General features: G+C 37.7%; 1 protein-coding gene across 1 annotated transcript in view; it reads left to right on the top strand.

Annotated features, from left to right (window-relative positions):
- Positions 1 to 16,598, top strand: part of LOC134528091 (lipase maturation factor 2-like) — a 61,514-nt gene extending 44,916 nt beyond the window's left edge. Inside the window, exons 10-11 of the mRNA XM_063361345.1 lie at positions 6,880 to 7,096; positions 9,048 to 16,598. Of these exons, the coding sequence (XP_063217415.1) occupies positions 6,880 to 7,096; positions 9,048 to 9,312 (482 nt within the window). The 3' untranslated portion in view covers positions 9,313 to 16,598. The remainder of the gene's footprint in view (positions 1 to 6,879; positions 7,097 to 9,047) is intronic.
- Positions 16,599 to 23,651: the final 7,053 nt, after the last annotated feature.

Genomic DNA, 23,651 nt, shown 5'->3' with positions numbered 1-23,651 from the left:
TGGGCGTTTTTGAATTTGTCTTGATCCGGTAAGAGAAAACGTCCGCTGTGGGGTCCCATTGTACACCCAAGACCTTCACAACATGTTCTTCCTGATCCAACGAATGCATGCCTGGAGTTTCAACATCACCTGCTGGGAGCCAATCAAGAAGATCCTTGTGGTTGCACACAAACTTTCTCAGCTTGAAACCTCCTGCGGCCAGGAGAGAAATCAATTCTCGCTGTAAAGCCAGTGACCACATCATCAACATACACATCAATCAGCAGAATGTTGGCTGCGACAGGAAAACGATCCCTTTCATCCTCAGCTAACTGTCGCAGAGTGCGAATGGCTAGGTAGGGTTACGATGAAACCCCGTAGGTGACCGTTTTCAACCGATACTCCTCCATAGGATGACTTTCATCAAAACGCCAAACAATGCGCTGCAAATCCTGATGATGACGACAAACACCAATCTGACGATACATCTGTTTCACATCCGCTGTGAATACCACCTCATGCAACCTAACCTTCAGAAGCACTTCAGCTACATCCTGTTGCAATTTGGGTCCAACAAGCAGTGCATCATTCAGAGAAAGACCAGTTGAGCTCTTGGCAGAAGCGTCGAAGGCAACGCGTAATTTTGTGGTTGAGCTGTCTGGTTTAACCACTCCATGGTGAGGAAGGTAGTAAGACGGCAAGGAAGACAACTGTGACTCAGGTACCTTTTCCATGTGACCTGTGCCTAGATAATCGTGCATAAATTCATTGTACATGTGCCTCAGGTCTACATCTCCCTTTAACCTCTTTTCCAAGCGAAGAAGTCGATTTACAGCATGAGGTCTGGAAGATCCAAATTCTAGTTCAGTGTCACGAAAAGGCAACGACACCACATATCTACCATCCTGGCCCCGGCGATGAGTTTCAACAAATAACTCTTCACATTTCACCTCATCCACAGACTTGTATTTTACGGGAGGGAACTCTTCGACTTCCCAAAATCGCCTCACTATGTCCTCCAGTGGGGACAAAGTCAAAAGTGATAAGCAACACGAAGAAGAAGGCACAGAAGGTGAAGTCACTTGTCCCATCAAAATCCACCCTAGTACGGAATCCAATGCCGTAGGGTAGCCATCAATCCTGTTTCCAGTTAAGAGTCTGGGAATCACATCAGCACCTATCAACAAATCAATGGGCCCAGGAATATCAAACGTAGGATCAGCCAATTTTAGGTGAGCAACAGAGTGACGTACTTCCTTTGACAATTTGACATTCGGTAAAGCGTTAGTGATACGAGGTAGTACAAACGCATCCAGAGCAAACTGGAAGCCAGAGTTGTCCCGTGGAGAAAGTACCAAATGGGTAACTGATTTTGCAACACTGACTGGAGTATTGGAAAGCCCATGTATTGGAAGATAGGCCCGACGACGAGCTAAACCAAGCCTCTGGAGGCAATGCTCTGTGATAAAGCTCACTTGACTAGCCGTATCTAGTAGTATGCGAGCTACCTGAGGTGTTCCAGAGACATCAAGAATGTGAACCTGGGCCGTAGACAGCAATACCATAGGTGCCATAGCCCAGGTATCAGGTGTAACAGCTGACAGTATGGTGGGGAGCTGCGTTCCATCACCCGGTGAAAACTCAGTCTCAGACTGTTCTGATGACTTGTGCTGAGTACTCTTCGGTTCGAAATGCAACAAGGTATGGTGTCGTGCACCGCACTGCCGACAAGATGATGCCTTGCAATTTGCAAAGCGGTGAGACGATGAAAAACAATTCAAACACAACATGTGCTTCTTAACAACAGAATGTCTTTCGTTGGGGTTTAGTTTAAGAAAGTCAGGGCAGGTATGCAACTTGTGAACACCGGAACAAATAGGGCATGACCCCTGGATGGAACTGGTTAGACATTTTGAAGATGCTTGGCCCCGCGGCTGTCTCCAATTGGACTCTACAGGCTGGAGCCTTGGTTTCACAGACTGCAGGCTTGACTTCTTAGACCTGGAATTGTTGGAACTAACTGCCTCGTAGGCCCGACAGTGTTTATCAAGGAATGCTATGAAGTCTTTAAGAGTCGGCAACTCAGGCCCCAAACTCATTTTCCACTGTGTCTGAAGAGACGTATCCAACCGTTTGCAAACAAGAGGTAGAAGAATGAGATCCCATTTGTCCACCGGAACATCAAGATTGCGAAGCGCAGATAGGTTTTCATTGAGGACGGTTAAGCCTGCCCCACACGACACCCATTTCCTTAGCAGTTTTCATGTAATTTTTATGCTAGCGCGCCTGCTCCCGTGTGGGTAACATTTCAGCACCCTTCCAAGGGTATAAAAGTTTTCATAACAGAAGTCTTAGCCAAAACCGTAATAGAATGTGTTCTATTTTTCTGCTATACCCACGAGCTGGAGCCGTCAAGATGGCGGACCCACGTGTTGCAATATAACCCCGTATATAGTCTGTATTGTCAACATTAAGGGACGTAACAAATGTAATGGTATGCCAAATGAAACTTTATAATAGTAAAACTACTATGGAATATATTTGTTAAGCTGAAATTGCCACAGAAAGAAGTAATCGGAAATTTTAAAATACGTAATGAAAATACGTTTCATTTTATATTTCCCATTATCTCCTATGACATTAGTAGAAGTTGCGGTAGCGTAGTGGCGAAGGGCACGATGGCAGCGGTAGAAGGGTGATTTTGAATGTGGTTCGAACCCAAATCAGTCCAATTTTTTTTTTAGTTTTTTTTAAATAACAGATAAATAAATTGTACATACTGTGCTTTCTGCAAATATAAATTATTAGAATTAATTTATGATATAATATTATTAACTACATTTAGGTGTCTCAGTCCATTGATTTTATTCATAGTACTACTTACCTAGATTTATTTTTACTTTTAAAAAAGTAAAGTAAAATCACATGTTCACAAATAATTTAAACCAAAAGTTAATTTTATAATTAAAACGCCAACGTTTATTAAGAAACGAGTGTCCATAAATTAATAATGAATAAACTGATACTTCATAGCGACACACCTGTGAGGGTAAAAAAAAACATGCAAAATGTTTTTCTTCACCTAAGATTTAAATTTATTACGCGGTATGTGCGTGTTTATTTGTCTCACTGGGTTACAAAAAATATTAGTTACAATTCCTCTAATTATGTAGTTAAATATATAAGTAATCAATAAATCTTATATATAACATATATGAATCGGTAGCATTTTTTTACTATTACAATGAAATTAGCTTGATTAACTGTATAATTAAATTAATATTAGAATTTAAACCGTACATAAACTACATTTAGTAAACCCAATGTCCCTTGTATCATTTAAATTTATATATTTTTAGATTTTGAAATTAACCTACAACTTAAAAATATATTTGTAATTCCAAAATTGCTCTTAATTTGTTTTTAAATACTAAACCAATTTTGTTATTTATTTGCAAATGAAAAATATAAGATAAAATATCAAATAATATTTCCGCAAGTTACATAATTTTTAACACAAACAGGTGTAACTTTCACTTTTTTTTCAGTATTTTGATAAGTTGACTTCGACAGGTTTATCCTCCCCTGATATGTTTGCTTTGGTCGGCAACTGCGTTGGCTGGTTTTCTGTTAGCATTCTAGGTATCGTGTGTATGGAGTTAAGAAATCTTTCTGCGGTTCTGCTATACAAATTTTTATGAAAATTTTTATACCCATGGGTATAACAGAAGTTATAGCAGAAAATGGGCATCGTGTGGGGTGGGCTTTAACAACTGACGCAAGGAGACGTGAGAATCGACAGATGCAGACGGTGCCTGTAATAGTGCATCAACATGCACACTGACAAGAAGCCGTTTGTTATCGTAACGATCCACCAGTAATTTCCAAGCAATGTCGAAATTTCCCTCTGACATCGGCAACGACTGAATCATCCCGAGTAGCTCACCATGGAGGGCAGATTTCAAATATGCCAACTACGCAACCGGACTCAATTCGTCGTTGCCTTGGACAAGTGTAGCAAACAGAGTAGAAAAATTAGGCCAATGACGTGGATCTCCTTCAAAAGTTGGAAGATTGATCTTAGGCAACATCACGCGAGACTTCAATTTAGAATGAGTACATGCTGTTATCGCTTCCTTATGTTCCTCATTTTGGGCATCTAATGTAGCCATTACAAAAAAAATATCGCTCCTCAAACTCCGTCAAACGAGCGGCATGAGCATCTAGGTCAATTTCAGTACCTGATGAATCGGTAGCTGCCAATTCTACTGCTACGTAGTCTGCATCAAAATGTTCGCGCACCTTGGGAAGATCACGGCTAGTAGCGACAAACAAGTTTTTTTTTGTAGGATCTGTGCCAATAGCCTGCGCAAGATCGTAAGCGCGCTTGAGGCGGCCTTCAGCGATACGAAGACGTAGAAGGGCCGATTGTAATTCCGACATGACAAATACGGGGATGAGAACAAAGACAAACCAAGCCCAACAACAAACGAACACACAACTACGAACAACGTCGCACTTTGAGGTTATGCAGCAACAAGACAAAAACGTGTCCACACAAACTACCACAGTAAAACACACCGGAACGAATATCCGGCCCGGAGGACCAAAAAATGTTTGTTCACCCACAATATGGTGCACATTATTCCAAAACACCACCAATGATTGCACTCTTTTACTTGGATTGCACTGCAACGACATAAAACGTTTTTTTACTAACATGAGGTAACAACAACTACACAACAACTGACTGTAGAAAAAACGTCACTTCCGGATGCCAGGTGGACCACCTGTTAAAACCAAAAAGTCCTCAACTTCCAGGCAGGCTGGCCAACGTGACAGTTTTGTTCTTTTCTTCAGGCACTGCACTATTTACACTAAACACTCGGCAAGAGAAATGCAGTAACACGCTACTCCACAAAAAACTTATTTTCTGTCCGATTTTCTTCGGATTTTCAGCAATTTTTTCACGGTTCCTCGAAATCGGGTTGTAATAGAGAGGTGGTCGCAATAAATGGGGTCGCAACAAAAAGGTTTTACTGTACAATATACCGTATTCACTCGCGTAATGTCCACCCTCGCATAATGTCCGCACCCTTTATTTATATATCCTTAAAAGAAAAAATTAAAAATTCGCATAATGTCCGCACCAGTCGTCCACGGCGGGCAACACAACTTTGGCCACCCCTAAAGGACCAGTATGAATGGAAAGTTGACAGCTCTGTAAACAAAGCCGTGACCTTGAGCTGTCCTTTCTCTCCTGTTCTGAAAGGGTGGGGATATTCGTTGAACTGAACAAAGCAGGGTCAAAGGCCCCGCCCGCGTATAAGCCCCCCTCCTTGTTTTGTAAACATTTTTGAGAAAGATTTAAAAACTTGTTTTTCTGGGTTTATCTGAGGGCAGGGCAGCTTGGCATGCATCAAACAACAAGCCATGTATTGTGAGCGGTGGGAGGTGATTTTGTAAGTGTCCGTTCTCAGTAGGACCGTCGTGAGGCATGCCAGACGTAAGCAGTTAGTCCTATCTCAAACGACATAAAGATAAAGAAAGCTGGACTCGCGCGCTGCGGCTGTGTTGATGTGGAGTGTTGTCGGAGAACAAGAGGGGAAGTGAAGGAGGAAGGGAAGTGGGTCAAGGATTCTAACACTCCTTTGTCTGGTTGGCTGGCTAGCTGACAGGAGGGAGGTTAAGCCACGCCTCTGCCTCTCTCCCCTCCTGCCGCAGCGCTGCCTCTGCCTCTCTCCCCTCCCGCCAAAGCGCTGCCTCTGCCTCTCTCCCCTCCTGCCGCAGCGCTGCCTCTGCCTCTCTCCCCTCCCGCCGCAGCGCTGCCTCTGCCTCTCTCCCCTCCCGCCAAAGCGCTGCCTCTGCCTCTCTCCCCTCCCGCCAAAGCGCTGCCTCTGCCTCTCTCCCCTCCTGCCGCAGCGCTGCCTCTGCCTCTCCCCTCCCGCCAAAGCGCTGCCTCTGCCTCTCTCCCCTCCCGCCAAAGCGCTGCCTCTGCCTCTCTCCCCTCCTGCCGCAGCGCTGCCTCTGCCTCTCCCCTCCCGCCAAAGCGCTGCCTCTGCCTCTCTCCCCTCCCGCCAAAGCGCTGCCTCTGCCTCTCTCCCCTCCTGCCAAAGCGCTGCCTCTGCCTCTCTCCCCTCCTGCCGCAGCGCTGCCTCTGCCTCTCTCCCCTCCTGCCAAAGCGCTGCCTCTGCCTCTCTCCCCCCTGTAATAGCACTGCCACACAAAATTGTGTATTTTTGTATTTTTCCTCGCATAATGTCCGCACCCCATTTTTTTGGCCAAAAATGTGGTCAAATTACTGCGGACATTACGCGAGCGATTACGGTATATTGCGTTAACATTATACCACTCTCCAAATAACTTTCAAAGCCAATTATGGTAAATACACCCTATATTTTTTTCTGTATTTTTAAAACCTGCTAATTTTTTTATGCATTAAAAATAATTTTCAGGTGGTTCTATGTGTACTTACAATACTACTTCATTTTTGTATTTCTCCTTTACGTGCTTTTATTACTAAGGGGCAATTAGATGTGTTGTTGAAATCCAGTAGTTTTATCTGCAAAAAAAAAGCTAAAATGTCTTCATCCATAGCTGGCAGTATGTTTTTCTTATGATGTACTTAAATTTCTGTTTAATTTATATAATTTTTTTTAATAGCATAGATAGTTTTTCCTAAAATTGAATTATCTGTATTTAATCAAATGTAGAAAACTTCTTTCTGACACACTTTTTGTGATGAGTGTATTTATACTCATGTGTGTTTTAAAAGTAATATATTATCTGGAATTAGTAATTGATACTTCCTGTTTGTTTTGAAAGTAATATACTATCTGGAATTAGTAATTGATAATTGTACTAATTTCAGCAATAATTGTGTGGTGGTATCGTGTGTAGCGCCGCACCAGCCACGACTTGACTGGCAGATGTGGTTCGCCGCCTTGGGGACGTACCACCAGAACCCGTGGCTCATGAGCCTGACGTACCGTCTGCTGACGGCTCAGCCGGAGGTACTGCGCCTGTTGGACCAGTCCAGGAGCCCTTTCCCTGACAACCCTCCCAAGTACATCAAGGGCAGCCTTTACCACTACCGCTACACACCTTGGAACCACAGGTAAACTGCAGTATACTCTTCTGCGAACCTGCGTTTCTTATCCTAGTTGAATTTTGAATTGAATATCAAAATACTCTATATCCAATTTTTTTATATTTTAATTTGCATCATACAGTGAAATGTTTTTCTCCACATTTTACAAGATTCCAAGAAAAATTGATGCAAATACGGTACATTAAAATTATAAAGAGAAACACCTATATAATCTGAATCCATAATGTAAAATGCAAGAAATTGAAGACTTGGCTACATATTTCCTTAAAAACCAGTAAAATTTTAAGCTTAGAACACTGATTATAAACATATAAATAGAGTATTTTTAATAATTTTAATCATAATCATAGATTGTTACAGTTTAAAATCATATTATATATGTATATATAATACTATGTTGCTGAAAACAAATACAAATTCCCTATAAATCTTCTTGGTTTAAAAAAAAGTTTGTGTATAAGTCCCACTATTGTATTTGTCGAATATAGGTAGCAAATATTTGTCTATTATTCAGAGACTTCTACTATAGTTATTTACAGATCAGTCAGTGTGCGAGATACAGTAGAACCTCGATGATACGTTCCCGTTTCATACATTTTCCCGTGTCATACGCCGATTAATTTTGGTCCCGCCGAAAGTACTATATTTACAATGGTTTACTTTCCCGGAACATACACTTATAAAATAATTAATTTCCCGTTTCATACGTTTTTATGAAGCGGAAAAGTCCTAAAATTCACAATTTTTTTTTTTGTTATATTCATCCTGATAAACGTTTTAATGTTTTTATTTTGAAAAATGTTCATTGTTTACCTTTGCAAACGTAAGAAAATAACTTTATTGCACCATAGATATGAATAGTACCAGGAAGACTGTGCACTTCGCTAGTAGCATCTTTGGCAAGCACCAAGCGAGACTAGTGGCGCAAACTAGCAATGATTATGAAAATGGTGCACGCGCTTTACCAAGGCACGGATCTCATATTTTGTGCATTCATTAATCTTTGAACTGAATATACTCGTTTGTTATTGTTTTCTTACAATCGGATTGTTTTGTATTTTACGTTTCTCAAGTTAAAATTTTATTGTAAATTGTTCTGTTGCATAAAGTTGTTTGTAAAATGAAATAAACAAGCAAAAATTCCTGATTTTCTTTTTACAATAGCCTAATTTTTTTATTTCTAATTTAGGCTTGGTGACTTTTCCCCCCCTCCAAGAAAGGACTTCATAAAATTTTGTAAGGCCACTGTTTCTCATGTCAGCTTTACTTGATTATGGACTGTATTTTACATTTCTGGTGGTTTTATATATGTATATATAATGATGAATTCATATCAAGTTTAATCTGATACTGTGCTGGTATGCTAGATTGAAAAAAAAAATTATTATTGCCATTCCCTTTTCATACACTTTCCCGCATCATACACCATTTTTGTGCCCTCCGTTGTAAAGTGTATGACAGGGGTTCTACTGTACATGTTTTGTTAAGATATTTTCCTTAAATGTACAAAGGTCTATCAGAGGGGCAACTTTTGTTTTGAGTTGTCGCCACTTGCTTTCCACCAAGGTGATTTGAGGTTGATTTCTGGTTGGGATCATACCCGTATTTTTCACAAATAGGAAACATTGCAGAGGTTAAAGTTTGGTTGGGGCACTCTGGTTTTCCCCACAACATTAATTTTGACAGTACTTGGTTATTATCACATCACCTGATCATCATTTCTATTGACCTTCGTGTGTGGAATAGTTATGCACTCATTCATTATATCATTTGTCGATTCAGCCAGGGTGCAAAGCTAGATCCTATGATTTCTCGAGCCATGAGATGTTGATAAAGCTTTCCAGCATGTTGTGGCTGATACCTTCAAAATTCGTGATGACTGGTTTAACCCCTATTAGGCCATTATTAATTATCTCAGGGAAGATGTGCGTTACATAGACTTGTCCGGTCCATGCAGGTCGACCCGAGTGTGGTGGACAAGGGAGAGGGTGGGGGAGTACTTCCCCGTGTTCTCCCGCGACCACCCGCCGCTGCTGGACTACCTTCGCAGCGTGAAGATCCTGACGGACGACGCGCCCAAGGCCTTCCCCGCGCCGGCCGTTAAGGCTGCCCTCGACACCTTGCGCCAGGTCACCCAGGTCGAGGCGAGCATCCTGCTGTGGTCGCTCTTTGCGGCCGGCTGGGCCATCATCGCCACGAGGAGCCTGTCGCAGCGGAGATAATGCCCTGCCGTCACGACCGTGTTAGATATCCAGTTGAACTTGTTCACTTATTCGTAGATTCCTTCTACAAACCACGTACATTCTTTTCACGATAAGGGATACTTTTCAACAGTTCAGGGTTCTCTATGTTCTCAAAAGTCAGGAAATGTAAGAGAAAAATATGGGAATTTACAAAAAGGCCTGGAAATGATTTGATGGGGAAGTGTCATTGTCCAATCTGCCAACACCCAGGCCTATAATGAGCTTTCTATTATAAAAAGAAAAGAGCTTGGCATAACACTTACAATGAATGATAGATAGTATGTACAGTATGGTTGCATATTTGGATACAGCATATTTGTGGAAGAAAGAAATTATTTTCTGCAGTGTTATTTGATAGTTTTTTTTATTAATTATTTGCATATAATAATGTCCTGGAAAGTATGCACATTAAAGTGATTAAATAATTTTTTCCACTATAAGAGAAAGATGATGTACAACCAGTGTGATGCTTGAATTAAATATTAAATTATGTTCTACAGTCTCTGAAACGTAATGCAACATATGCAATCAAAATATTTTTCTTGGTTCTAATTAGTAATATTTTTTGAAGTGCTAGTAATAGTACAAATAGATTTTGAAACTGTTTAAATTATTTAAATTTATCTTACATTCTTCATTGAATCATTGATTATTGTGTTTGTATTTATCACTATTGAATGTGTTGGTTTTCTAAGTAATTCAGCTATTGAAATGAAAAAAAAAAAAAAGTCAGAATATGCTTTTGACCATATACAAGCAGAAGTTCTATTGTTGTGGATTTCAAAACGTCTTAGTAAAGTATTTCAATTTTTACATCTTCAAAATCTTTAGGTAGTTAATATTCTGGATGAGACATTTTTTTACAGTTGCAAATTACAGGAATGTGTTTCATTTTCATTTGAGTTATAAATTTGAAAGTTATACTGTTGATTTTTCATAAACTTCTCCTCCCCCTCCCCATGTATTTTTGGAAGGAATGATTTTGCATTTTGTAACATGTACAAAAATTTCAATCTCATATTTCATTGCCCATGCGAATAAGTCGGCTGAATACTTCCACGATTGCTTGTTTGTGTGTGTTGAACTTTCAAAGATATCCTCATCCTTAGCTTATGGTTATGTTTGTGAGTGTACAGTAATCTTATCTTTAAAGACTTCCACTGCCATTTTTTTGGAGATTTTGCATTATATATGTCTGTGTTGTAGCTAGGTATATTAAATAAAGGTAGACAGGATCCTGAAACTCTGGATTAAAGTCGAGAAAGAGACCGTTCTCAAACTTCGGGAAAATAATTTTTCTCCTCTTGCTAATACTTTGGGAAACCCAATTTTTTTTTTTAATATTCCTGGGTTATGTTCCTAGGCCTTCCAAAAAAGCCTAATGTGCGAAGTAAAAACTTTGTGGCCGTCTCGTGACATGTTGGGTGGCACAAGGAATAATATGTTACGTAACAAACCACAATTTTGCACATGTATTGACCAGACAAGGCACAAAGGATTCACATAAACACACATCTGTGATATGTAATTCAACCCTTGTTCATAAATGCTGTTAAAAATAAAAACTTTGTACTAAATAAAGCTCTCAATGTGCTCAAACACATTTTTAATAAGATATTTTTAACTTGACTAACGTAAACATCTTTACCATATTGTTAGGTTATGCTTGAAAATGAACTTCACGAGAGCAGCAATGAACAGTGTTGCCGAACACATTACATTCGAAACGACACAATACTCAGTTTTTAACAAACTGAAAGATTCCGTCTTGGTTTCAAATATTTAACCCATAAATTTTTCTTTCTTTCAGAATCACATGTGGTACTTATTATTCGTCCTTTTTTTTTTTTTTTTTTTTTTTTTACGTGAAATCATTATACTACTACATAATCATTTATGGTATGAATGAGATGTGTTTGGAGACATATTAATGGTAAATACTTTTTTTTCTGTATACCTACCTAGTTAAGTAACATAATTTCAATGCTGTTCCCAATCCTCATCCTGAAAATCCAATATATTTCCCGGTCGAATCCTGTCCCGAAGTAAAAATGGCATTCCCGTCCACCTCTTTAATATTAAAATTTATTCATGTTTTTGGAAGAAAAAGTACCATGCTTTGCGGAGTGACAGGGTAAACTATTTTAAGAGAAATTTTTACAAGCATGCAGTCAGTTTGCAATAGTTTGTGTAAGCCATTAGGAATCACTGGTAATATTAAAAAGAGATGCAAAAACTTTTTGTATTGTGTACAGTCCTGTTGTCTCTTTCATTTACATGATAACTGAACATGATTCACATCATTGAACACGCAGATATGGCTGCATACGGAAGTGATGTGGCCCAGTGTGCGTAGCACTTTCACTTTGAGGTTGAGCCACAGTATTTTCTGTTGCAGCTTGCCTATCACGAACGTTATTTTGGATGGGTTGTAGCACTTGGAAGTTAATTCTGTTTTGTGTTTAGTAGTTAAATGCCGTGTATTCAACACATTCTGAGGAACCATAATGACGTAAAAGTAGCGTAGTAGGTTAGCGCAGCAACTATTTCCAGAGCTTCTGTTTGATAGTTCCAACAACTGTTCTTCATCTACAGAGAACGTAGTACACATATTCCCGTTCTTCATATCAGTTGGCTTTCTCAAAAACTGGTAAGAATTGACTGTATGGTTGTATGAAACCATTTTCTTTCAGAATTGGCTACATTGTTATTAAGCAAAGCACTTTTTTTTTCTGAATATTAATTGTTTCCATGGTCAGGTGCACAATTTGTGTTTGTGTCACAAAATAGCATACAATCTTAAGTTACAAGTAAATAAGGGAACCAGAGGCGAAATGGACAGATAGAACGCAAACTCTGTTTTTGATGATCACGTCCTGAGTATGTGAAGGATTCAGTTTTCGAGGGTAAAAAATACTTATGAAAATATTAGAGGAAATAAAGTAAATTAAAAAATTTCAACACTGATAACCTAAAGTTTATTAGGTCTTCATGCGTATCTTTGTACCATACTGTATGTTGTACTTATAACGTGTAATTATATAAATTAACTTAAAATATGTTTTGATTCTGGAAATATATTTTGTGAAACAAAGGGTGGAATGTTTCGACACCATAGTTAATATTTTTCATTTACTGTACATTATTTTATCACCTGAACGTAAATTCGGATTTGAGAAAATTGTGATTTGACCCATCACTAGCCTGAATTGATTGAAGCAAAAAAATTATAATATTGTTAATTTAGTAGTACATAATATTTACCAGTTGGGATGAGTATTTAGACTGTCAGCTGTGAGTATGCCTAGATCAAAGAGAAAGAGATTGCTGCACCATTTCAGCTCTGGTTCTTTATTTTGTGCTATAATTGTTCAAACTGGTTTTACTCAACTTATATGATTGTAATTTTACTGCAAGAATTTCAAATGTGCATATTGTATTTCAAATCTATTAAATGTTTTTGTATTACAACTTGGTGTTAACAGGTATGAATATTTTTTTATAATTCAGGGATACAAGTACATACTTTAGCTGTTAAAATATCATTTTCAAGTTAAATATTAAAAGGATTAAGATGTGTTAAAGTAGATTGATAAAATTGGCTCTCGCTGACCAAGTAGTGCCAAAATGTCCTAAAAATAACTGCATAAAGTCGTAAATAAGTGATTTAAAACTCATTTAATTAGCGTCTAAAGAAAATTATTCATTATTTTGACCAGAAACTAACTTATAAGTGGCACATAAATGTGTGAAGGCCATTTGCAAAAAAAAAAAAACTACTTTATAAGTGGGAATATTATCTTAATGACAAAAATAATTAGTAGTTTCACATTATTTTTCTTTATACTGTTTCTATGAGGTTAAATGTTGCCCAGTAGATACAAAGGAATGTGCAAGTCTAACTTGCACTTTTTGTTAGTGTAATTACTATTACTGGATGGTTGCTGTACATGCATTTTGCAAACTTTGCTTAATTTATTTGCATTCCTGTTGCATTTTATTTACAGCTACCTTTATACTGTATCTTTGTTTGTAGTACCTTACCTAGTTAACAAGTAAGTATAAATGCATATTTTACTACGTAGGTTAAGTTACGTTTTTTTTTGTTTCTATAAAGTTAGTGAATCGCGCAAGACTTTTACGACTTTGTTAACATTACTTCTCTAGTTTTTGTTTAGATTTTGCACTGAATTTGTGTGTCTAATTTTAGCAACTATGTACTGTTTTTATCTACTAAGCAGTGCCGTTTTCCATTAACTGTTAGTGTTATTATGCTGTTGCATATTTTTCTTACTTAAATGAAGACTGTGTTGTGTAACTGTGAACCTGTATCTGGCATTAGAAAATTATAGTTTTTTTTTATTTTTATTATTTTTTATATTAATTTAGCTTTTAGGGTGATTTTATTACTATTTTTGGGTAAGCTCGTCACAGAAGCTAGAATGGTTTATTGATAGGGACAAAATTATATGGTGAATTGTGATAACATTTCAATAAAACATGTAACATTGAAATGCAAGTTAATACACCATTTAGCACCGAAATGTAACTAAAAACTTGAAATCAATCAGCAATTTGACAAAACATTCAAATTACAAATATTTAATCTTTTATAATGGTAAATGTTTTGAATATAATTTATATTCCAGAATTTATAACCTAAATGGAGTGAAAAAACATTAATTTTATATTAGTTAATATTGTACTAGTTACATTAGTGACACAATGGTTACATTAATGATGTCACGTGTTTCAAACGAGCAAAAATTAGCACTTTTATTTTTATGTTCTATTTTAGACATGCTTATTACTAATCATTTTATTGTATTAGCTCATTACTCATTAGGTATCAATCAAAATGAGAATATTTTGGTGAAATTAGCATTACAAAATAATTTAGTTTCATATTTGTTAAATATTACTTTTTTTAACGAATAAAGACAATATATAAAAATATAAACAATAAAACCGAAATCTCCTGTTTTAAAACTGAAATTGTCCTGGAAATAAAACCATATTATCTTGTCCCTATTCATAAAAAAATTGCATCACAGTTAATATATTGTGCATGATTGTAGAAACAAATGTTGTCAGCTTGATCACTAAACGTAGCTCTGTATTTTGTCTATTAACAGTGAACATGAGACTGCTAAGGAGGTGATCAGCTAAGCTTGTGTATCATGATGGAAGATTTCTCAATAAATTTAATACTTGCCTGCAAGGCTGCTGGTATGAGTAGTTCAGAAAAAGGTGCGGAAATTTGATAGTAAAATTAAAACCGTCAAAGATATTTAAAAAAATTAATGAACCGTTTTTCATAAATAAGTGTGCAACAATTTTTATCCTAAAAATGTTTTCTCTACGATGCGTTGTTTTCTTGACATTAAATGAAAGGCAATTTTGGAAGGTACATTGGTTTATTATTTTAACTTATTGTATTTCATCTTTATTAAGTTGTTGAAAGTACTCTTTAAGGTAGGTAAGCTTCTGCAAATGTCATTTTTCAAAGTGGCAGTGTTTGCTTTGTTCACTAACAAATATTGCAGAAGCAGTGACCAATGAGTGAACTATAATGTGATACTTTTTTCCATAGAATTTGCTGGCATGCTGGCTTTCATCATGTATCTGTAGAAGTTTGTATTGAATACTAATGAAACCTTTCACCGTTTCACCATGTCTTACCAGACTTGATACAGTTAGCTTGCACAAGATGTAAACTTTTTTATTTTGGCTTTTAGGAATGTAATGGTTAGGAATGATTTATTTATATATTATTTTAAATACTTTTTTTTTTTTCATAATTTTATATTGAGTTATGCATGAGTATTTTTTATTTACATTAGTTTATACAATATTGTAATAAGAGTGATGCTTGTTCAATATAGGACTAAATCTCTTGCTGAAACACTATAAAATAATGTTGCAGGATGAACAGCTATCACGGAATCTTTTGTACACTGTGATAAAGCAAGAATATCTATTTTATATAATTTTCTACTTAGTTCATGTGATTTGTAACATCATTGTGGTTTTATTGTAGTGTGCTTGGAAACTAACCATTTTGTATGTGTGTTAATTTTACCTAATTTGTTTAACATATTTGTTTCTTTAAAGGATAAAAGTAGAATTGAAGTGAACAATTTATAAGCGTGAAATAAAAATATTAACTATTTTTATGAGGATTTTAGTTTTCTTATTTAATATGTAGTTATAGGTGTAGTACATAAGTAATAAAACTAATAATACTAGTGAATTTAGTAGGCCTCTTGGTTATGAAATTAGCCACGTAAATTGTTGGAGTGGTGTTGTTGAATTGTGTTAATTCTTTGAAAGTACATACATGATTATTGTAAGAGTTGTAATGTATCTTATGATTAAACATATTTTGAGTGTTACAGTGTAGCAAACTGGTTTAATGGGAAGTTGTTAAAAATTTAATCATATGTTGTGATCAAACAAGGGATCATCCACGTATTTGGTTAACTTAGACATATTTAAGATGTTTAATGAGTTTTCATGTTGAAGGGTTTTCTTTATCATTGTTGTGTATTACATTTATATTCCACAATAATACCAGGGAAATTTGGTCTGATAAGTTACTCTTGGAATGAACTATCCATAGTCATTTGCTGGTTGTGCAGAGAATAAATTTGTTCAACTGTTGTGAGTTTGCTAAATGCATAGTTTTGGGATGTGCTATTGAAATGGCAATGTTGAGATTAATGAGCGTGGCATAAATCCCAAAGGATGATAATCCATCTAAATAAAATAATGTGAGACTAGTACAATTGTGCCAAATCAGTGAAAATGGGATATTAATGTAAGTAACTTTGCTGAGCAGGTATAGACCCCTAATACCTACAAGTAAAGGTATTCAAAAGATTTCTTATTAACTGATCCCTTATCTTAAGATTGTATTTTTCTTCCTTTGGGATAAGTTTCACGCGTTGGTTATTGTTGTTTTAAACATATATAATGATGATAATATATCACATAGAGGTGTATCTCTCTCTCTCTCCCCCCCCCCCCCCCCCCCCTTTTTTTTTTCTCTTCCTTTTTCTTGCAACCAACTTTACTTCTCCCCAGCCCACTTTCACATTTTTTGATTTTTGTGTGTGTGTAAGTTGAAGCTAATTTAGCCACCCTCCAATCAGCCTGGTGTACAATGCAAAATATTTTTAAAAACTTGATAACACAGTTGTGGAAATAGATTGTTAGTTTTCTACGTTTATTGGTGTTGAATGAAATAAAGATCAAATTGTGAAGTGAAAGTATTTTATTGAAACACTTTTGTTACTGATATAGGTAAGCGACAGTACCATAAAAACCTCCATAATTGAGAAGATTCGCAATAGACCAAACCCTCACTTAGCATGTCTTCAAATTGTGCAAATTAATTTAGCGCGATGGTAATTTTACTGCGCCACTCTTGAATAATACGTCAGTAAATTTCAATTAGCACAAAAATCGTCACAGGCAAAAAACAGGTGGACATCATGACACCATGAAGTCTGCCTCAACTCTGTAAATAGATGTTCCATGGCATAGAGTTAGCTATACGGGGAAGAGATGCACACGCAGGTCTGTCTACATTATTGGCTGTTGTACAAACATCAGGTATGGCATGGCAAGTTCAGTTGCGGCTTTGGAGTTTAAAGGACCAAATGTTTATCTGTCCGCGTGTATGCCGTCAGGCCATTCTGTTGTCACTCGGCCACAGACAGGGCTGTGATGAACCTGAGTCCAGCCAGTAGTAGGGAACTCGCACCCACAAACACAAAACAACGTCTGCTCATTCATCTGCAAACACCTGCAGTTGGAATCATGGCTTCCAAGTGAGAGAATAATGCATTGTGTTAAAGTATTTGAGACAAAACTAGACGTATTACAGCTTGTAGAATGTCCTGAAGGCCACAATTATGTTGGTCGCCCTTTAATTTTAAGCAAGTCAACTTTCACACAATTGTATGAAGTAAGGACTCTATTAAACATTTATGAGTCTCATGCTGTTGGTTGTATTAGTGGGTAACATAATGCTGTTGGTTGTACTAGTGGGTAAAATATTTTATACCTGTGCAGAAATGAACAGATGATTCACATAGAAAATGTTAAATGGTGTATTGAAAATATAAGCACTTATAATTTTTGAAAAATTAAAATGTAAATATCCTGACAGTAGGTAATAACTGTTTAACTGCCAGTAAACTATAGTTCGGAAATTTGATAGGTACGTGGTGTGAGTTGTCATGCCTGGGCAGGCAAGCCAACTAACAGAGACTGATGGATGATAAGTATATAACCACTTATCTCCTATTGTGCGGTGTCGTATTCGTCATAATAAGTATTTGATGGTAGGCTATAAATATAAATGGTGCGACACATTTATCATTGAATGCTATTGTACACATTTATATTACGTAAAGAATATTTTCCTACACATTTTGGAACACTTAAAGTAAATTAGTTTTGCTATTTATGGAGAAATGCTTCAGAATAAATGATTTTGAATAACACAAACATTTTAAATGAATACATCAGTCGTGCTAAATGAAGGATCTGTGTATACAAATTATATCACAAAAATATTGAAGCCATTCTCATCTATAGGTAAATAAAACCTTATTCAAAATTGGTTCATAACAAAAAAAAAAGATAAAATCAGATCAGTCAATCTTTGAATGACTAAAGGATTATAATTAAGACATTCTAATGTCGTTTGACTCCTCATGGGTTGAAGTCTATTTAATTAATGTTTTATGTAGTTTGAAGAAAAAAATTTTTTGAAGTGCCTTTGCTTTAATGTGATGAATTTTTTTCAATATTGCTGAAAGTATAATTGTAGTTTTTTTTAACCCCAACTTGTATCTTGCTGCTGGAAGTATTTTTATTAACATAGCTACTTGTAGCATACAGGTGAGTCCATTTAGAGCGCGGTTACACGGGACCCTGAACTACTTCAGGTGAACATGTTTAAGTAAACACGTTTACAAACGCGAAAGTGTACGGTTACACGGTAGTTGCTGAAAAGTGTGTTTAGCTCTAAAACCGATTTTCTACTGTCAACGAATGACTGTGTTGTTGATCTCTATTTTGTAATTGTATCCAGAAAACGCGGGATTTTCTCACTTGTTTATACAGCATTATCAGCAGAAATGGAATGTGTTTACATATTGCTCAATATTTTTTTACAAATCGGGAATTCTAACAACATGCACAGTAAAATTTTTAAACTTATTTTTTATTATTTTTTGAGCGAGAGTACCTATCTCAGTTTTAAGAAAATTAAGGTCAGGATCAATTAAAAAATATATATGTATAATTATCTGTTGATTTTTTTTTTGTTGCATTCGGTAAAATATTATTTGAACTTGTGCCAGAAACACTTTCCATCTTGAATTTTTACAAAGGACTGTTTATATTCTAAACAGCCAATCAGAGGCTAATGTAGAAGATATGTCGATCTGAACTACTTTGCCAACCTGTTTAAGTTAAATGGGAAATGGCCTCGAACGAAACATGTTCAGACTGTGTGTAACCGCACTCAACAGCTGAACATGTTCACCTGAACTAGTTCAGACTCCCGTGTAACCGCGCCCTTAAACTCTGACATTTGTTCCCTAGTTGGATGAAAAACGTGCTCAGCAACTAAACAATGCCACTAGATTGCTCTTAACAGCTTCCTGAACCTTTTGGAGGGTGACGCCAACCGCCGGTGCTCCCTCTGGTCCGCAAAGGTCGTTATGTCACAACAACACTTGCCCCTAAGTGCATCGAACACGCCCGAGCGTGAGTGTGTGAAAGTGCGCCGCGACGAACACCTAAGCGACGTCAGCGCCCGGTCGGGTGTGGCAATGCGCCTAACTAATTATATATAATTATTTGTCAAATTAAAATAACTAAATTAATAACAATTTAAAAGAGGATTCATGTAAGGGAAATTATGTCTAATGGTTTTATAAGCATATATTTTGTAACTTGTCTTTTAGTCCAAAACTGGCCGGGTCGGTTTTCCCGCGTTTCACGTGGTTAGGCGCGAGGCCGCAGGGCGGTCTCGCGCTCAGTTACCGTCTGGGACTCGAAGGGGTCGGACAATTCGCGATGGTCGGGTCTTCAACTTTAGCATCTCTTCAACATTTCAGCAATAGTGTAAGTTTTCGGATACCTTTTAATTAACTTGGCGCCGACCCCAACCCAGTCGCACGATATTTCGTGCGGCTCTTAATTAATTTAAATTCTTCCCACCAGGGAACTTTACTTTTCATACGTAAATCCATGTCCAGTTTAAGGACCGCGTAGTAGTGGCACGCAATTCTCGGCTGATAAGCCAATTAATCGTTATCGTCGTAGATCCTCTGTAATAAGTGTTGAGAATAACACTGACTTACTTTCGTCTTGTAACTTTCTCCGTTTTTATAGTGCAAAGTGTAACGTGTATTTAAGTGACTAACTTTTATGTGTAAGGAACTTTTACGTGTACGTCTTCAGTCGGCGTGCCCACGTAATTTCAGAGACGTTAATTTTCGTAGCAGGTTAGACTGCAAACTATCCTGAACATAGGATCTTTTCTACGTATTTACGTGCCAGCCTAAGTTGTGGCAATAACCATTCATTTACATGCTAAACCATTCATAGGGACGTGAAGCCACTGTTTCAGCTTGTCAATATAACTTTGCAATCTATCTTGGTCGCGCGAACCGTCACGTTTAGAGATACGCGTGTCATAGCGGTCCGACAACGGACGCGGCCAGTCTCGGGGCGAATGAGTGTATTGATACTGAATAAAGTGCAGTGTCCTGTAAACCGTTTTCCATTCATTTACGAGGCGTCCTGGGTGGCCTTAACAGCCCAGGTAATTTCTGAACATTTTTTCAAACTCCGAGGCGCGCTCCTGCCTGCAGCCACGAGGCCGAACCCCCGTAAAACCCCTGAGATATTTCACATTATTAATAATTAATTAAAAACTAAAACAGGCAGCGGGAGTGGCGTCAAGGGGTGAAGAGAGTACTAACTACATTTATCCGTGCATGCTGCTACAATCTAGCACTGCATTCTTTTTTCTGATAAATGGTGTTTAAAATGCAGCTGCAAATCTATTATGTTTGGGGTTATATTATTTTTGTGTACATATGATACATAATGTTATGATGCGATCTAGCAACGACCCTGACCAGGCACAGCCTGTGAAGTCAGAAAGGCACAATAAATTATGTAAAACTAGCTGATGGCAGTGAAAGAAGACATGCAGAGTGTACTTTGGCTGCTCAAGAAGTAATGAAAATTGACAAAATCAGCATTCCATTTGATGAAGAAGAGGAATGTTTGAAGCAGAATCAAGCCAATAATTAATTTATGGCATAGCAGCTGTAACTGTGATGCCAACGAATGATTAAGGGAGCTACAGATGTTACAAAATAAAAGTGTCTCGCCACTAAGATCAAGAGGGAAAGCTCCACTTATTGCCATCCAAAATTCAAGACATCTTTCGATTGTGAATACTTGTGGGCAGTATACAGGTGACAGTTTGAGGCAGCTGCAAAATTAATGGTTGGAGATAAGCTACAGCACTTATCTTAGTCTTGCGAGGACCTCCCCTCAAACTACTGCAGGCAATATCGGTTTTCGACCAGAAAGACTATGCTGTATTTTGGAAGCTCGTGAACTGAGGCATGGTGTCTTGACACATTGGCGAGTTAACAAGACTGTATGAAGATGTGCAACAGTAATCTTAAGAAACTCTTCAGGAGTTCAAGGCTGATAACGAAAGGCTTATGAACCTCGCCTACCCAGAGGCTCCTGAAAAGTTCTGACTCAGGAATGCAGAGGTACAGAAAACCCTTCATTTGGCCTGCCACAAGAAGAGTTGCGATGGTCTACAGATAGAATCGATACACAATGCATTGAACATAAACACAAGATCAGGGATCAGTACTACGAGAGAAACCAATGCCACCACCAACAATAGAGATATCGTGGCTCTGAAGTGCTGAATAGTAGCTACTCAAGGCTCCCATTTCTGGAGGACGGGAGATTGACTATGTTATTATGCCTGCCTAGATTTAAAACAATAATTTGGAATGCCTGACATGCAAGACGAGAAACAGGGAAACGATCAGAAGTTGGTATGAAAGGGCACATGCCAACTTTTCGGGAAACAATAGCCTTAAGGATGTTCCCTGTATCTATTCTCCATAAAGGAATCTACAATCTGTTACTCAATGGATTGGTCAACAGAACTTACTTAAAGTCGACACTGGGGCATCAGCATCTATAGTTCGTATAGACATCGTTAACATGAAACAGTTGAGGACACCACTTCTATACTACCTACCTGAAAATAGCAACTGGAGAGACACTACATGCTGTGCATGAACTGCTTGATTTTAAGATAAAGATATTTAACATGGACATTTTTGTGGACGTTTCTTATTGCTGATATTACTCATGAGATAATCTTCGGAATGGACGTCATGAATTATATGGATTTGTTGTCGAGTAAGTCTTTGCGAATCATGTGTACTCATAAGAATTATAAGTGTTGAAAAGCAGGTAGTAGTCTATGAAACAGTTACAATTCAGGCCAATTATTAGCATGTAATAGCAGCCAAAATACAGAGAGAGCCTAGGGGAGAAATGACCTAAATCATTGTACAAGTGATCACAGGCCTGGAGAGACTCCTGATATCCTGACCAAGCCTGGGGAGATAAGTGCCAGTAAGGGTGACCAACCTCGATTCAAAAATGTTTTGAAGCAAGGCGAACTAATAGCTAACTGTGAATTAGTCCTTGGGTAACCTAGTGTGAAGCTATGTTTACCACTAGTATGCCCTAAACCAGAGTAGTAAAAGTGGTTTCTACGAAACAGCTAAGATGTGTTCTCCATGGGTGATGTTTACCTTGGAAAAACGAAACAATCTTCCATCACATGAACACAGGCAACGAAGAATCAATATGTCAAGCCCACGGTGACCGCTATTAGCAAAGCAAGAGGAGGCCGAGAAGATTATTACAAATATGATTGGTGGGGTAAAAGAGCCATCAGTGATCCCCAGGATAACCTCAGTCGTATTAGTTGCACAGAAGGTTGGCAAACTGAGGTTCTGTGTGGACTACTGGAAGCTCAACGACTTCACCAAAAAAAAATCTTCCCTCTTCCACATTGTGATGACACTCTTGACACACTTGCTGGCATCAAGAGGTTCTCGACACTGGACTGTAAGAGTGGTAACTGGCAAATAGAGCTTCACCCAGATGACAAAGAGAAGACTGCTTTCTCAACAGGGAGTGGATTTTTTCCAGTTCACCATACTGCCATTTGGATAATGTAATGCCTGTGCAATTTTTGAAAGACTGATGGAATTACATGGTTTGACATGGAAAATGTGGCTTATTTACTTGGATTACATTATTGTAGTTGGAAATACAATGAATTAGTATAGAAAAATCTCCGGGAAATATTTAATAGCCTTCGCTATGCACAACTCAAGTTAGGCCGTAAGAAGTGCTCATTGTTCCAACACGAGCAAACATCTCTAGGTCATGTGGTATAAGCAGGTTGGAGTACGAACAGATCATGAATAGATCAAGTCAGTCAAGGAGTAGCCTCAGCCTAAAAATAAACAAAAGGAAAAAATATTCATAAGACTTGGTACCTACTAAAGGTGCTTCGTACTTAGGTTTCAGCTATTGCCAGACCACTGCATTCGCTAACAGAGGAAGAGAGAAAGATTTTGTGCACTTCCAATAGTAAGCCTTTCAGAACCTTAAGGAAGCATTGTGTTCCAGTCCCATACTTACCTATCTACATAAGCATAGAGAGAATATCCTTAACACAAATGCAATCAGAGATGGGCTAGAAGCTTTTCTTTCCCAGATTCAGGATGGAAGCGAACAAGTCATCGGGTACCTACTACAGAAAAGCTTTACTAACCTCGAACACAACTATTGGGTTACAATAAAATAATTTCTAGTTGTAGTTATGTCCTTGCAGCAATTTCACAAGTACTTATATGGGAGAAAATTCCTTAATGCACTAACCTTGCTGCTCTAAAGTTGCTGTTGCAGTTCAAGAATGGAGAGGGACAACTCACTAGGTGGATTGAGCAGATACAGCAGTATGATTGCCGAATCGAATACAGGAAGGGTCAACTTATGCAATGCTGACGCCCTCGAAGACAATTATTTTAAAACTAAGGATAAATTGGACCATGGCAGCCCAACAGTGGCACAGCGGCAAGCCCCTGACCTAGGACCCACTATAGGCTAGTTGGAGAGGGGATGTCCTTCATGGCACTAAATATTCAAAGAACAAAAGACCATGA

Source organism: Bacillus rossius, chromosome 1 (genome assembly GCF_032445375.1).
Source record: "Bacillus rossius redtenbacheri isolate Brsri chromosome 1, Brsri_v3, whole genome shotgun sequence".
NCBI classification, from domain to species: domain Eukaryota; kingdom Metazoa; phylum Arthropoda; class Insecta; order Phasmatodea; family Bacillidae; genus Bacillus; species Bacillus rossius.
The sequence above is the reverse complement of the archived record's forward strand: the minus strand, read 5'-3'. Positions and strand labels throughout refer to the sequence as shown.